Genomic DNA, 16,556 nt, shown 5'->3' on the forward strand with positions numbered 1-16,556 from the left:
ATACCCCCCTAATATGCGTATTAATTTCTGTTTATTTTCAGTTTTAATGTTGTTTCTTCTTTCAGTTGAAAATAATTGTTTTTATTTATTTATTTAAAAGAGAACTGAGACTGAACTTCACCGCGAAACTTCTTTTCTGTTAACTTTTCACCAAAGGAATGCTCTTTAGCTGCTGGGGTTTCGATAAAGCACAGAGAAACGGAACAATTCCTTGAAAAATATCTTGTGACTCAGGAACTTTTCCTCTCGTTTTGGCTTAAAATTTCACACAGTAGAATCAATCAGGTGGAATTTCATGTTTTTTATGTCTTAAATTTCTTACAGGGCGTTAAAACGCGGGGCTTCAAGACACAGAGTTACTTGTAGATCCAAAAATAATGAATAAGGGGATTTGTTTATTAACATATATCACAGTTTTAAACGGATGAAAGTAAGTACACGTTTGGACATGCAATTATAAAAAAGCGACTTCTCTCTCTTTTTTTTCGTTGGTAAAAGCACGGATAAATGTGTATTTTTAAAAACGTATCAAGAATGAGAAGTTTTCTATTTCATTATTAATTTTTTATCAAACAGTTCGTGGTAACGAACTGTAAGTAAAGAGCGACCCGGCTCAATGGTAAACGAAACTCTAAAAAACGGAATTTTGATACCAATAGATACATCAAAAGAATCAAATTTGAATTCTGATTTCAAATATATAAGTTTCATCAAGTTTAATTATACCCATCAAAAGTTAAGCGCCTGAGAAAATTTGGCTGATTTTGGAAAAAAGGGGAAAGACCTCCCAAAAGTTATAGAACCTTAATGAAAATCACACCATCATATTCAACATATCAGAGAACCCTACTGTAGAGGTTTCAAGCTCCTATCTACAAAAATGTGGAATTTTCCATTTTTTGCCAGAAGAAAGATCACGGATGCGTGTTTATTTGTTTTTTTTTTGTTGTTTTTTTTCCCAGGGGTAATCGTATTGACCCAGTGGTCCTAGAATATCGTAGGAGGGCTCACTGGAACGGAAATTAAAAGTTCTAGTGCCCTTTTTAAGTAACCAAAAAAAATTGAGGGCAACTAGGCCCCCTCCCACGCTCATATTTTTCTCAAAATCACCCAATTAAAATTTTGAGATTGCTATTTCGTTCAGCATAGTCGAAAATCTAATAAATATGCCTTTTAGGATGACTTAATCCCCCACAGTTCCCAGGGGAAGGGCTGCAAGTTATGAATTTTGCCCATTGCTTACATATTGTATGGGTTATTGGGAAGTATACAGACATTTTCAGGAAGGATTTTTTTCTGGTTGGGGGGGGGAGCTGGAGGAAGGGGTTACTTGGGAGAATCTTAACGTGGAGGATGTTTCTTTGGGGTAAGGGACATTTCTATGAAGGGGCGCCGGATTTCCAAGCATTATTTAAAAAACGATCAGAAATTAAATTAAAAAAAACAAGTTTTTTCAACTGAAAGTATGAAGCAACATTAGAACTTGAAACGAACAGAAATTATTACGTAAATGAGGGGGTTCTCCCCCAAGTCAATACCTCGCTCTTTACACTACAGTTTTTTTTAGTACTTTCAAAAGAGCTATCTATTCTAATTAAACGGCCTTTGTGATTCAGGGGTTTGTGAATAATTTTTTTTTTTAACTTTTAACGTAATGAGCGTGGTATTGACTAAGGGGAGAACCCCCTCATATACGTAATAACATATACGCAATAAACAAAACAATAAAAAAAACAAGCGATACGGCTCAATAGTAATCGTAAGTTTTAAAAACGGAATTTTGATGTCAATAAATGTATCAAAAGAATGGGCTTATATGCTGAATATATAAATTTTATTAAGTTTAGTATTACTCATCAAAGGCTATGAGCCTGAGAAAATTTACCTGATTTTTTAAAGAGGGGGAAACATCCCCTACAAGTGAAAGAATTTTAATGAAAATCACACCGTCAGATTCAGCGTATCAGAAAACCCTATTACATAGGTTTCAAGCTCATATCTGCAAAAATCTGCAACTTTGTATTTTTTGCCAGAAGAAAAATATACGAATATAGAAATTTGTTACGTAAGTTAATTTGTAAATTACGTCAGAACCAAATTTAGAGACAGCCATTTAGCAAAAGAAAAGCGAAATTTTTATGCAAATTTAAATAAAATCTGCATTAACTAAAAAACGATCAGAAATTAAATAAAAAAAACAAGTTTTTTTAAACTGAAAGTAAGGAGCGACATTAAAACTTAAAACGAACAGAAATTATTCCGTATATGAAAGGGGCTGTCCGATCTTCAACGCCTCGCTCTTTACGCTAAAGTTTGACTCTGTCTCACAACTTTATGTTTTAAAACAATAAAAAACTTTAGCGTAAAGAGCGGGGCGCTGAGGAGGGGACAGTCCCTTCCATATACGGAATAATTTCTGTTCGTTTTAAGTTTTAAAATTTTAATTATGATTTGACTTTCTTGCCCCAAACAACTTCTGACATTTTGAGATTTTTCGTGTAGGAAGGAACAAAAGAACTCCGCAAAACCTGGTCACTCAAGGTTTGTGTTGAATTGACTTGGTTCAGCTGTCTTAAGTTGAGTTTCATTTTTCATTTTTTGTCCCATTTTCGGGTGCCACATTAGATTCAGCTTCACACATCACAGCCACAATCATGTGTGGTTCAGTTACACACACACCGTTTATAAAGCCCCTTGCTGAATGTGAAATCTCAAAATGTCAGAAGTTGTTTGGAGCAAGAAAGTCAAATTGTAATTAAATTTTACTTCGTTTACAGATGATGTACTTGGCGCTCAAAAACTAAAAAGACAAACATCCTACAGTGAAGTCAATCCTGGAGCTGAGACAATCCTTGATTGCCTGATTGAAAACAAAGAAGGAAGCTGTGTTTGGCAAAAGGATAGGAGAGTATGTTCTTTTCTTAAAATCTTTTACTATTAATTCTTATTTTTTATATGTTTGTAATTCTTAAAAAAAACTATTTCTTTTTTTATTGTCACTTTTCACTATATTTTTATTATTATTCTTTTTTTGTCCCTTATTATTCATATTAAAACTATTTATGCTCCTTGTTCTTTTATCCCTTATCATTGTTCTTCTTTTTCTTTTTCTTAGAATATTTATCTTAATTCACTTGTTATTTCGCTATTATTAATTTTTTCATTATATTTTGTAATGATTTCCGTATTTATTATTTGTTATTACTAATATCCTTTTAATTTCAAGTCCTATTGACAAAAGACTTTTAACGAGAAAATCAGGACCAGACAGCGGTGTCTGACAACAGAATTGGGAAGTATGTCTTTTTTTCGTATATTCTTATAGTTTTTCTGTTATTATAATTTTTATTATTGTCATTGTTTCTCTTGTTGTTTGCCCCCTCCTAAACGCCTCGCTCTTAACGCTAAAGTTTGACTTTTTCACAACTCTATTTTTTTAAACAATAAAAAACTTTAGCGTAAAGAGCAAGGCGTTGAGGAGGAGACAGCCTCTTTTTATATACGGAATAATTTCTGTTCGTTTTAAGTTTTAACGTCGGTCCTTGATTTTAGTTTAAAAAAAACTTGTTTTTTTTTATTTAATTGTACATAGGAGCTTAAGCCTTCTACAATAGGGTTCTCTGGTACGTTAAATCTTATGGTGTGGTTTTCATTAATGTTCCTTGAATTTTAGGGAGCGTTTTCCCCTATTTAAAAAATCAGGCAAATTTATTCAGGCTCGTAACTTTAGGTGGGTAACACTAAACTTGTGTTAGTGTGTTTTTATATATTTTGGAATCAGCATAACGAGGTGATTCTCCTGATGTATCTATTACTATCAAAATTGATTTATCAAGTTTCAAATGAATGAACTTGGATAAACGAAGATTTAAAATAAATGTCTATATTCATGGTTTATTTTGTATGTTCTACGTCCATGGGTGCACAGAAGGGGGGAAGAGGGGGCAGATGCCCTCCCCCAGAACATCCAATTTACACTAGATATGGGTGAAAAATTAGATGGTTGAAAAGCAGTTGAAAAGGTTAGAGGGCTAAAAAAGCAGTTGATAAAAGCTAGATGGTTGAGAAAGCTGGAAATAAACAGCTGGAATGACAGAATAACAGTCAAAGAAGAAGCAATTATCCATAATGACTTGAAGAGATTTAGCTCTAATCCATGAAGATTGATTAATGCTGAAGCTTATTGATGATTTATAATTTTTGTTGATTACTTATTAGTAAAGATATCATAGGTATGATAAAACTTGCTGACAATGTAAGGTTTTGTGAACTCCTATATAACTTCAACCCCCTGCCCTTCATCAAAGAATTGGCTGCCCCCCCCCTAGAGAATAAGCTACGTACGCCCATGGCTGCGTCCATTTTTTGGAAAGAATGCGCCACCTTGCACCATTACTGTCTATGAAACTAGGAAGCCCAATGTATAATTTTTTTTATAATTTTTAATCACTTGACTATTCCAAAATAATCCCTCTACGACATTTAAGCAGCTTGTGGGCCTTATTTTGCAGAACAAAATGGCAGAAAGCGCCACTTTGGTGTGGCAAAATATTTTTTGTCACTTAAGAAGGCCTGAGGAACTTTCAATTTCGTTTCTAATGAGTCTTCTCCCGACATTCTAGGAGGATTGGTTGGATACGATCACCCATGGATAAAAAAAAAACAAAAAAAAACACGCATCCGTGGTCATGACGGTGTATTTGGATGATCATAATAGTGAATCTGATGGTTTAGTTTTCACTAGACTCACATGCCTTTTCCTCCCCTTTTTCTTAACCCGGAGAATTGTATCAGGCTGGTAGCTTTAGATGTATCGCTTTAAACTTGAAAATTACATAAGAAAAACAAGTTTTTTCAACTGAAAGTAAGGAGCAATATTAAAACTTAAAACGAACAGAAATTATTCCGTATATGAAAGAGGCTGTCCCCTCCTCAACGCCTCGCTCTTTACGCTAAAGTTTTTTATTGTTTTAAAAAATAAAGTTGTGAAAAAGAGTCAAACTTTAGCGTAAATAGCGAGCCGTTGAGGAGGGGACAGCCCCTTTCATATACGGAATAATTTCTGTTCGTTTTAAGTTTTAATGTCGCTCCTTACTTTCAGTTTAAAAAACTTGTTTTTTTTATTTAATTTCTGATCGTTTTTTAGTTAATGCAGCTTTTATTTGTATAAAAATTTTACTTTTCTTTTGCTAAATTGATGTCTTTACAAATTAACTTACGTAACTAACTTCTATATTCGTATATTTTTCTTCTGGCAAAAAATACAAAGTTGCAGATATTTGAAGATATGAGCTTGAAACCTATGTAATAGGGTTTTCTGATACGCTGAATCTGATGGTGTGATTTTCATTAAAATTATTTCACTTGTAGGGGATGTTTCCCCCCTCTTTAAAAAATCGAGTAAATTTTTTCAGGCTCGTAGCCTTTGATGAGTAATACTGAACTTAATAAAATTTATATATTTAGGATCAGCATTATAAACACATTCTTTTGATACATTTATTGACATCAAAATTTCGTTTTTAAAAGTTTCGATTACTATTGAGCCGTATCGCTTGTTTTTTTATTGTTTTTTTTTATTACGTATATGTTATTACTTATATGAAGGGGTTCTCCCCTTAGTCAATACCACGCTCTTTACGTTAAAAGTTAAAAAAATTTTGATTCAGAAACCCCTGAATCACAAAGGTCGTTTAATTAGAATAGATAGCTCTTTTGAAAGCACTAAAAAAAACTGTAGCGTAAAGAGCGAGGTATTGACTTGGGGGAGAACCCCCTCACATACGTTATAATTTCTGTTCGTTTTAAGTTCTAATATTCCTTCTTACATTTCAGTTGAAAAAACTTGTTTTTTTTTATTTAATTTCTGATCGTTTCTTAAATAATGCTTGGAAATCCGGCGCCCCCTTCATAGAAATATCCCTTACCCCAAAGAAACATCCTCCACGGAAATATTCTCCAGAGTAACCCCCTCCTCTAGCCCCCCTCCAGAAAAAATCCTTCTTGAAAATGGTTGTATACTTCCCAATAACCAATAAATAATGCTGGCAAGTCCGGCGCCCCCTTCATGGCAATTTCCTTCCCCCATGAAAACTTCCTTCATGAACAGATCCTCCAACATAACCACCGACCCACCCTTCCCTCCCACTACCAGAAAAAAAACCTCCTGAAAACTTCTGTATACTTCCCAATAACCAATACTATATGTTAACATTGGGTAAAGTTCATAACTTTTAGCCCTCCCTCTGGGACCTTAGGGGGATTAAGTCATCCTAAAAGACATATTTATTATATTTTCGACCATGCTGAACAAAATGGCTATCTCTAAATTTTGATTGGGTGACTTTGAGAAAAAAATGAGCGTGGGAGGGGGCCTAGGTGTCCTCCAATTGTTTGGTCAGTTACAATGTGAACTAAAACTTAAAATTTAAACTCGATTGAGCCCTCCTATAATATTCTAGAACCACTGGGTCGATATGATGACCCCTGGGAAAAAAAAAACAAAAAACAAACAAACAAACAAATAAACACGCATCCGTGATCTTTCTTATGGCAAAAAATGTAAAAATCTACATTTTTATAGATAGGAGCTTGGAAAATTTACAGTAGAGTTCTCTGTTACGCTGAATCTGTTGGTTTGATATTTATTAAGGTTCTATAGCTTTTAAGGGGTCTTTCCCCCTTTTTTTGAAAATCAGCCAAATTTTTTCAGGCGCGTAACTTTTGATGGATAGCACTAAACTTGATGAAAGTTATATATTTGAAATCAGCATTGAAATCTGATTCTTTTGATATATCTATTGGTATCAATAACCCGTTTTCTAGAGTTTCGGTTACCATTGAAGAAGAAGAAGAAGAAGAAGATTTTATTTGAATAAATCAACATAACAAAAAACATATACCCCCAACAGAGAGCAAAGCTCGTAAAATTGGGTATTAATAATAAAAAAAAAAAAAAAAAAAAAAAAAAAAACAAACAAACAAAACAAAAAAAACATTTCCTCATCATAACAAAAGAGAGCCGGGTCGCTCCTTACTTACAGTTCGTTACCACGAACTGTTTGATGAATTCTGTATACTTGGAATGACAGTAAAAACGTATTGTTATCAAGACTTTTATTAGGCCTTACAATTGGCCGAGTAACTCCTTACTTACAATTCGTTACTGCGAACTGTTTGACCTTATCAATGAGTTTTTTATTATTTTGATTAAATTAAAAAAACAAGTTTTTTCAACTGAAAATAAGGAGCAATATTAAAACTTAAAACTAACAGTTATTATTACATGTAAAAGGGGGATGAAGCCCTCGTCAATACCTCGCTCTTTACGCTAAAGTTCGAATTTTGTCCCAACTCTTCAAGAATGACTCCTGAATCGCAAAGGCCATTTAAGTAAAATGAATAGCTCTTTTAAAAGTACTAAAAAAACGTTTAGCGTAAAGAGCGGGGTATTGAAGAGGGGTTGTCCCCCCTCCTATACGAAATAATTTCTGTTCGTTCTAAGTTTTAATGTCGCTCCTTACTTTCAGGTGAAAAGATTTTGTTTTTCTTAATTTAATTTCTGATTGTTTTTAAACAATACTAGGAAATTCGGCTCTCCCTCCATGGTCAATTCCCTTTCCCCGTGAAAAATTCCTTTATGGAAATATTTCACCACTTAATATCCCCCCCCCCCGAGACCTCCCCTAACCAGAAAAATACCCCCTGAAAACGTCTCTATACTTCCCAATAACCAATACTATCAAACAGTTCGTCGCAACGAACTAAGTAAGGAGCGATCTGGCTCAATAGTAACTGAAACTCTAAAAAACCGGATTTTGATACCAACAGATATATCAAAATAATGGGACTTTCATGCTGATTTCAAATATATAAGTTTCGAGGTTACGGTTACAAGGCAAAGGTTATGAGCCTGAAAATATTTGCCTCATTTTCTAAAAAAGGAATAAAACCCCCCTAAAAGTCATAGGATCTTAATAAAAATCCCACCATCAGATTCAGCGTATCAAAGAACCCTATTGTAGAGCTTTCAAGCTTCCATCTGCAAAAATGTGGAATTTGTGTTTTTTTGCCAGAAGAAAGATTACTGATGCGTGTTAATTTTATTTTTTTTTTTTTTTTCCAGGGTTGATCGTTTCGACCCAGTGGTCCTAGAATCTCATGAGAAGGTTCACTCGAATGGAAATTCAAAGTTCTAGTACCTTTTTTAAGTGACTAAAAATATTGGAGGGCAACTAGGCCCCCTCCCTCGTCCCTTTTTCCCCAAAATCGTGCAATGAAGTTGAAATAGCCATTTTGTTCATCATAGTTGAAAGGCTCAATAACTATGATTTTGGATATAACATGGCCCCCCTCCACAGCCCGAAAGGAGACGTCTTTCAGTTATAAAAATTGCCTTTTGTTTACACATATATACGTATACGCGTAATATACATATATACGTATATACTTCATATACGTAATAATTTCTGTTTGTTGTCAGTTTTAATGTTGCTCCTTACTTTATTTTGTTTTGTTTAAAAAAAACTTTTTTTGTTAAATATGTAAACATTGAGCAAAGTTCATAACTTGCAGCCCTTCCCCCGAGGACTGTGGGGGGTTAAGTCATCCTCAAAGACATATTTAATATATTTTTTGAATATTCTGAATAGAATGGCTATCTCAAAATTTTGATTGTGTGACTTCGGGGAAAAAATGAGCGTGGGAGGGGGGCTACCTGCCCTCCAATATTTTTGGTCACTTAAAAAGGGCACTAGAGCTTTTGATTTCCGATCAAATAAGCCTTTTTTCCGATCTGCTATGATCGCTGGTTCGATATGATCACCCCTGGGAAAAAAAACAAATAAAGACGCATCCGTGATCTTTTTTCTGGCAAAAAATTGCTTTTTTTTAAGTTGGGCAAATTTTCTCAGGCTAGTAACCTTTGATGGGTACCATTAAATTTGATGAATTTTAATTATTTTGAATACGTATCAAAATTATATTCTTTTGATGTATGTATTGTTATTAAGGCTCTGTTTCTTCGAGTTTCGGTTACTATTGAGCCGCATGGCTGATTACTTACAGTTCATTACCACGAACTGTTTGACAATGTATATGAAGCTCACAAACGACAGGACCTGACTGTTTGATTTTGTCAATGAGTGTGTTTTTTATTTTTACAATGTCAACAAAGCTCACGAATGACAGGAGTATAAAATTTAAATGGCAAATAAATCTCAAGGCGTTCTTTCCTCTTTTTTTTCTGTAAAATATCAAAAATTTCAAAGCTGATTAGGCTTATGGGGGGGGCCTGGCTTAAGTATGGGTGAGTTGTACATGATTTATGTTTGGTTTCTGCTTTGCTCGTTCACAAGAACGAGTCAAAATTTTTGCAAAAGGTAAAAAGACGTGTAAAATGTAACATTTCCACTGCAATTCCGGATTAACGATGACACTTTATCAATTTGACCAAGTGAAAGAAGCTATTTTTTTCCTATTTATCTCGTCATTGATTTATTTTCATATTGAAAGTGTCTTTAAGGTTTGCAAACTACACAATCGTAAACATGATCTGGTAAACACATTTCTAGAGTGTTTTCTTTAGTTTTTACGACAAGGCCACAAATTTCCTAAATCGGGTAGGCTTATCTAGGCACTTAAGCACCTACCTGGCTGGCGCCTAAACTAACCATTTCTATGAGGAGAAATAGAATCGTATATCTGACTTTCTAATTCAAGTTTTAATTTCATTAACCTTCAGGGACAATAAAAACCTGTTAAATTATCAATGAAAGTGACTGATTGTACCAATTGATTTAGTAGAACCATGAATATGTTTTAGATAGGATAATTCTGGAATTCAATGTTTAACAAAAAAAATAAAAATTAATAAAGATAAAAAAATAAAATTAATTAAAGATAAAAAAAAACCTCCGTGCTCAATTAGCCTATGCAGTTTTCAGTAGTAACAGAGGCCAAATTAAAAAAATGGAAACGCGGTTGAAAAATCAGCAAAAATAAGCTAAAAACATATGGCACCAACAGAAATCAACTTTAGAAATGAACAGATTAATATTGTTTGAATGTTTACAGACGTAAAACGTTGCCAAATTTAGCCAATTGTTTTTTTTTCGGATTCATTTGCACGATTCAACAAATTAATACGGACGAAAATATAATATTATCCTTTAAACATCATAATTTTGAAACAACCAAATAAAAACATTCGAAAATCATAGTTTTCAAGGGTGAAGAGTCCATATTGTAAAAACTATTTTTATTTTGATGTCTTTGGTGCTCTAATAAAAATATATTCGCAGGTTGTTGGCATCTACAAAGGGAAATACGAATGGGCTGGCAACCCCGATGCGGGGGATTGCAGTCTCCGAATTTTATCTGCACGCTCGGATCTGGATGATGGCCATTGGGAATGTCAAGTTACTGCCACCTCGTTTGATTCATTCGATACGATAAACTCCGATCCGATTATGGTTGTAGTTCGCAGTAAGTGTGTTGATATGGTACTTGTGTATTATAGTGACCACAACCAAGAAGTGAAGTTGGGTTATTCCTAATGAAAAATACCAAATTATGCTCAAAATATAATACTTTATTAACAAAATTAAGGAAACTACAACAGAGAATTATGGAAAGCAGGCCGCCCAGAACGCATGGATTTTTTTAGCAGCACTCCCTTAGCCGGGAAAAGTCTAATTACCTCTTTTTCAGTCCTTAGCAAATCCCAAATATTCATTCGAACATCCATAGTTGCAGTATTATCCACTGTCAGACATTTTCCACTATCACTATACATTGCAAACTAAATGAGTTTTATGGCTATGTTGCAAGTGAAGCTGTCCAGATATTGGTGTGGCCGGTATAGTACAAAAACACCGTTGATAAAATTAATTCCTATTGAGTTTTTCTGGATTGCCAAGGCTTTTTGTTGTTATAAAATGTCATGCTGAGAGTTAAAAAAGTGTCTCAAGAAGCTATAATTGATCATCAATTTTCAGGTGGAACCATCAACCACAGCAAAACGAATACACACAGTTTGGGCTTTATTTTGTAAAAAAAAAAGGAAAAAAAAATAAATGGCGGCAGTAGGTCTAGGACGTCTATTCTAGAATACTCAGTGGTCATCTGGCAAAACTTAGTATCTATATTTTTAAAGTTTCGGGGAATATTGCAAAATGTTTTTTTTTCTTTGTTTTTGAAGCAAGAGAGATTGATGAAGACCAAGAGTTTTCCCATCTTTGCGTAGATACTAGGTTTTGGCAGAGGACAGCCAAGTTATATATATATATATATACACACACACACACATATATATATATATATATATATATATATATATATATATATATATATATATATATATATATATATATATATATATATATATATATATATATATATATATATATATATATATATATATATATATATATATATATATATATATATATATATATATATATATATATATATATATATATATATATATATATATATATATATATATATATATATATATATATATATATATACATATATATATATATATATTCATGTATATATATAAATATGTATATTGTGATGTAGAAATATCACAAAACTTTGAACATGGTAATCCTTTGCCATAAAATTATGCATAATTATTGAATTCTTTTCTCAAACCTTTAAAATTTTATATCCTGTCTTCCCTCCTTGTGAAAAAAATATAATTTATTCAAAAATTTCAAAAGAAATATTAAAAAAATTATTCCTTATTATTAAAAAAATTTATTAAATTTTTATTATTATTATTAAAATATTTTTCAAAAATTATTAAAAGTTATTCATGCATTATTCAAGCAGATGGAATGGAAAGAATTTTCAGCCAGGTTAAATGAACTAATACTTACCAAATGTTAGCCTCCTTCTACCTTTCCTACCAAGAAATAAGGCATAAACACAATAAACAGATAAATTTGAGAATACTGAAGTCTAAACTAAATGTTTGCAGGGCTATGCTTCCTAACCAAATCACTAAAAAGAAATGCTCTAGCCCAACCATAAAAAATACCAACTAGGTTACTATATTAACCAACTAGGTGAATACCAAAATTGGTTAAAAAATAAACAACTTTGAAGTTGGCTCCTTACACCCTCCACTGATCCAACTCTTTTATTTAATAGATTGATATTTAAAAAAACAAACAAGTTTTTTCAAATGATAGTAAGGGGCAATATGAAATGAAATTATTTCGGATAAGTATGGAGCTACTTTCTCTTTAATACCTCACTCTTCACGCTAAAGTTTTTCAGTACTTTAGAAAAGCTTCTAATGTCAATTCAAAGGCCATTGTGTTTTAGGAGTCGTTCTTAAAGAATTGGGACAAAAAGTCAAGCTTTAGTGTAAAGAGCAAGGTATTTAGGAGGGAGAAGTCCCCCTTATATTAAAGATAATTTCTGTTCTTTTTAGGTTTTAATGTTGCTCCTTAATTTCAGTTCAAAGACTTTTTTGAATTTGGATTCTGATTATTTTTTAATATTGCCAAGAAATTTACCTCCCCCTTTATGAAAAATTCCCCCACAACAAATCCTCCCACGTTGAATCCCGACTCAAATCCCCCCACTTAAAATTCCTCTCCCTAGATCCCCCGGACAATTCCATCCTCGCTGAAAATTTCCCCTGTAGAACTTCCTGCGGACTATTCCACCCGGAAAAGTCTCATTACTTCCATTAAAAAAACTTTTTTATTTAGTTTCTTATCGTTTTTTAAGTCATGCCAGAAATTCCGCCTCTCTGGAAATTTTCTGTCAGAAATCACACCCCCCCCCCCCCAATAAAAAGTTTCTTCCACGGAAAATCCGTCTTTGGAGGATTTCTCACACGAAAATCACCCAGTAAAAACCACCAGACCATTCCAACCCGCTGAAAATTCCACCCCAGTACACGATTTTTGAAAACAGTCAACCCCTCAATCCTCGCAATCCTAAGATTATATTCTATTCAGGATAAAGTGGAGAAAGAGTTTAGGTTCCTATGGTTATAAGTCTAACATCCAATTAATCATAAGCCACAACTTATAATCAAGATAAGCCGATCCAATATAAAAGAGAAGACATACCTCACTCAAGAGTTAGGCTAAACTTACCTAATTTTTTCCAAATACGGATCAGCGGACAGTATTGTGATGTAAATGATACAAAAACTGATTGCTTTTTTGTAGGTCCTCAGAGATAGTTTAACACTGAAGGTTTGATCTTCCAGTTACTAATAAATAATGTCGGCACCTCTTACGCTATGATTATTTATACCTTCAGCGCGCACCACCATAATAGACAGTTTTCAAAAAGGAACGTTAACGGTTATAAGATTAGCGTACTTTATATGTTCAACTTTTTATTCTATCTTATAAGTATTACTTATATTAATGATACCTATTGATCCCGTTAATAGACTTTTTACACGGGGCGTTTAATTTTCTATGCCAAGTAGTTAAGTTACACAAACGTTGTGAATGATTTTTCGCACATTGTTTTTCGCGCTAGGACAACGGAAAATTCCATAAACCCGTCAGTATCTTCGTCTAAAGTCATTCCAACTTTCATGAGCAAACTTTTCAAAAACTGATAATGTGGTATGGGGATGGAAAATCGAAACTCTAATTACGATGTTATGGCTATTGCAGCAGGATGGCTTGTGATGAATAGATAACATGAAAAGCTTTTTAATAAAATTTATTAATTTGTTTTAAGAATTTATGAATACTTATCTAGGAATCCCGCTCTGTTGCTACGATGTTGACTTTTACATGCGTAACATAAACTTAGACAATGTAAAATACTATGTAGAGCAATAGTGTGCCTACGTAACTACGTTACGGATAAAATTTATTCCGTAACACTACGTAAAGTAACGCAAAGTACTAACATATGCTAGTGTGAAAGTTGTCACGGCGTAACGTGAGAACACTATTAGATTTCAATTACTTTTATATTCCGTGTTACTTCTATGCCAATTGGCGCTTATTTCTGATGCCTTTTGTTTTTTTTTATTATTATTATTTAAGAAAAAGGTTTTTAAGGTCTCTATAACCATATTTTTCATACAGCCTACTGTTTGAAATACGGTCAGTCAGCCGGGTATCAAGAATAATCCTTAAGCAATTTCTCTGGAAAACATCTAGCAAATCTTCATCTGCTTTTCGGGGTGTCCATGCTTCAGAGCCATATTTGACCACTGTCATCACTGTAGCTTCCAATATTCTAATCTTGGTTTGCACACCTGTCTTCCTATTCTCCAAATTTTTTTTTAACTGTGAAAAAACGCCCTGAGCCTTGGCTAGTCTACTTTTAATATCTTCACTGCTCCCGCCGTCTATACTAATAATACTACCAAGATAACTGAAGCTGCCCACCTGATCAATCTTTTCGCTACCCAAAATTTTGATTTGATGTGTTTCTGGAAATGGTGGGCTTGGGAGGGGGTTAGTTGCCCTCTAATCACTTTTGATAATTAAAAAGAGCACCAGCTCTTTCAATTTCCATTTGAATGAACTTTTCTCGAATTTTCTGCGACAACAAATGGCCATCTAAAAATTTCTATCAAATGAATCAAACAGTTCTGGGTAACGAACTGTAAGTAAGGAGCGACCCGGCTCAATGGTAACCGAAAGTCTAGAAAAAGGTATTTTGATACCAATAGATACATCAAAAGAATTAGATTTTAATGCTGATTTCAAATATATAAGTTTCATCAAGTTTAGTTCTACCCATCAAAAGTTACGTGCCTGAGAAAATTTGGCTGATTTTCGAAAAAAGGGAAAAAGGCCCCCTAAAAGTTATAGAACTTTAATGAAAATCACACCATCATATTCAGCGTATCAGAGAACCCTACTGTAGAGGTTTCAAGCTCTTATCTACAAAAATGTGGAATTTTGCATTTTTTGTCAGAAGAAAGATCACGGGTGTGTGTTTATTTTTTTTTCCCCAGGGGTGATCGTATCGACCCAGTGGTCCAAGAATATCGTGGGAGCGCTCACTGGAATTAAAATAAAAGTTCTAGTGCCCTTTTTAAGGGACCAAAAAAATGGAGGGCAATTAGGCCCCCTCCCACGCTCGTGTTTTTCCCAAAGTCACCCGATCAAAATTTTAAGATAGCCTTTTTGTTCAGCATGTTCGAAAATATTATAAGTATGTCTTTTAGGATGACTTAATCCCCCGAAGTTCCCGGGGAGAGGGTTGAAAGTTATGAACTTTACCCAATGTTAACATATAGCATTGGTTGTTGGGAAGTATACAGACGTTTTCAGGGGAGATTTTTTCTGGTACTGGGGAGGGGGTTGGTCAGGGGTTATGTGGGAGGATCTTTCCATGAAGGAAGTTTTCATGGGGGAAGGGAAATTGCTATGAAGGGGACGCCGGACTTCCCAGCATTATTTAAAAAGATCAGAAATTAAATATAAAAAAACAAGTTTTTCAGCTGCAACAGCAGCAACATCAATACTTTAAACTAACAGAAAATATTACATATATGATTGGGTTTTACCCCTAGTCAAAACCTGGCTTTTTAAGCCAAAGATTTTTTAGTACTTTCATAAGAGCTATTTATTCTATTAACGGCCTTTGTGATTAAGGGGTCATTTTTAAAGAATTGGAACAAAATTCGAACTTTAGCTTAAAGAGCAAGGTATTGACTAGGCGGCAAACCCCCTATTATACGTATTAAAAATCCATGAATATAGAAGTTCGACACTTAAGTTAATTCGTAAGTTACGTGTATTTATTACTAATAAAAACGTTCGTAAATAAAATTAAACAAGTTTCGAGAAAGCCATTTAACCAAATAAAAGTAAAATTAATATGCAAATTTTGTTGTAATTATTCATTTACGGTGAGCCAATGTCAAAACCTGCATTAATTCAAAAACGTTCAAAAATTAAATAAAAAAAAGTTTTTTTAACTGAAAGTAAGGAACGACGGTAAAACTTAAAGGCTGTTCCCTCCTCAATGCCTCGCTCTTTACGCTAAAGTTTGACTTTTTCACAACTCTATTTTTTTAAACAATAAAGAAGAATATGTCTTTTAGGATGACTTAATACCCCGAAGCTCCCGGGGGAAGGGCTGAAAGATATGAACTTTACCCAATGTTAACATATAAAATTGGTTATTGGGAAGTATACAGACGTTTTCAGGGGAGATTTTCTCTGGTAGTGGGGGGTGTTAGTCGGGGGGTTATGTGGGAGGATATTTCCCTGAAGGAAGTTTTCATGGGGGAAGGGACATTGCTATGAAGGGGACACCGAACTTCCCATCATTATGTAAAAAAGATCAGAAATTAAATATAAAAAAACAAGTTTTTCAGCTGCAACAGCAGCAACATCAAAACTTAAAACGAACAAAAAATATTACATATATGAATGAGTTCACCCCCTAGTCAGAGCCTAGCTCTTTAAGCCAAAAATTTTTTAGTATTATCAAAAGAGATATTTGTTGTAATTAACAGACATTGTGACGAAGGGGTCATTTTTAAAGAATTGGAACAAAATTCGAACTTTAGCTTAGAGACGAGGCATTAACTAGGA

General features: G+C 33.7%; 1 protein-coding gene across 1 annotated transcript in view; it reads left to right on the plus strand.

The window, feature by feature from the left end:
- The window catches only part of LOC148950805 (kin of IRRE-like protein 3), a 162,290-nt gene that overhangs the window by 15,822 nt on the left and 129,912 nt on the right, over positions 1-16,556 (plus strand). Inside the window, exons 2-3 of the mRNA XM_089090465.1 lie at positions 2,778-2,908; positions 10,302-10,485. Of these exons, the coding sequence (XP_088946591.1) occupies positions 2,778-2,908; positions 10,302-10,485 (315 nt within the window). The remainder of the gene's footprint in view (positions 1-2,777; positions 2,909-10,301; positions 10,486-16,556) is intronic.

Source organism: Artemia sp. Qi Xiang Cuo, chromosome 6, assembly GCF_049724085.1.
Source record: "Artemia sp. Qi Xiang Cuo chromosome 6, ASM4972408v1, whole genome shotgun sequence".
In the NCBI taxonomy this organism is placed as follows: Eukaryota; Metazoa; Arthropoda; class Branchiopoda; order Anostraca; family Artemiidae; genus Artemia; species Artemia sp. Qi Xiang Cuo.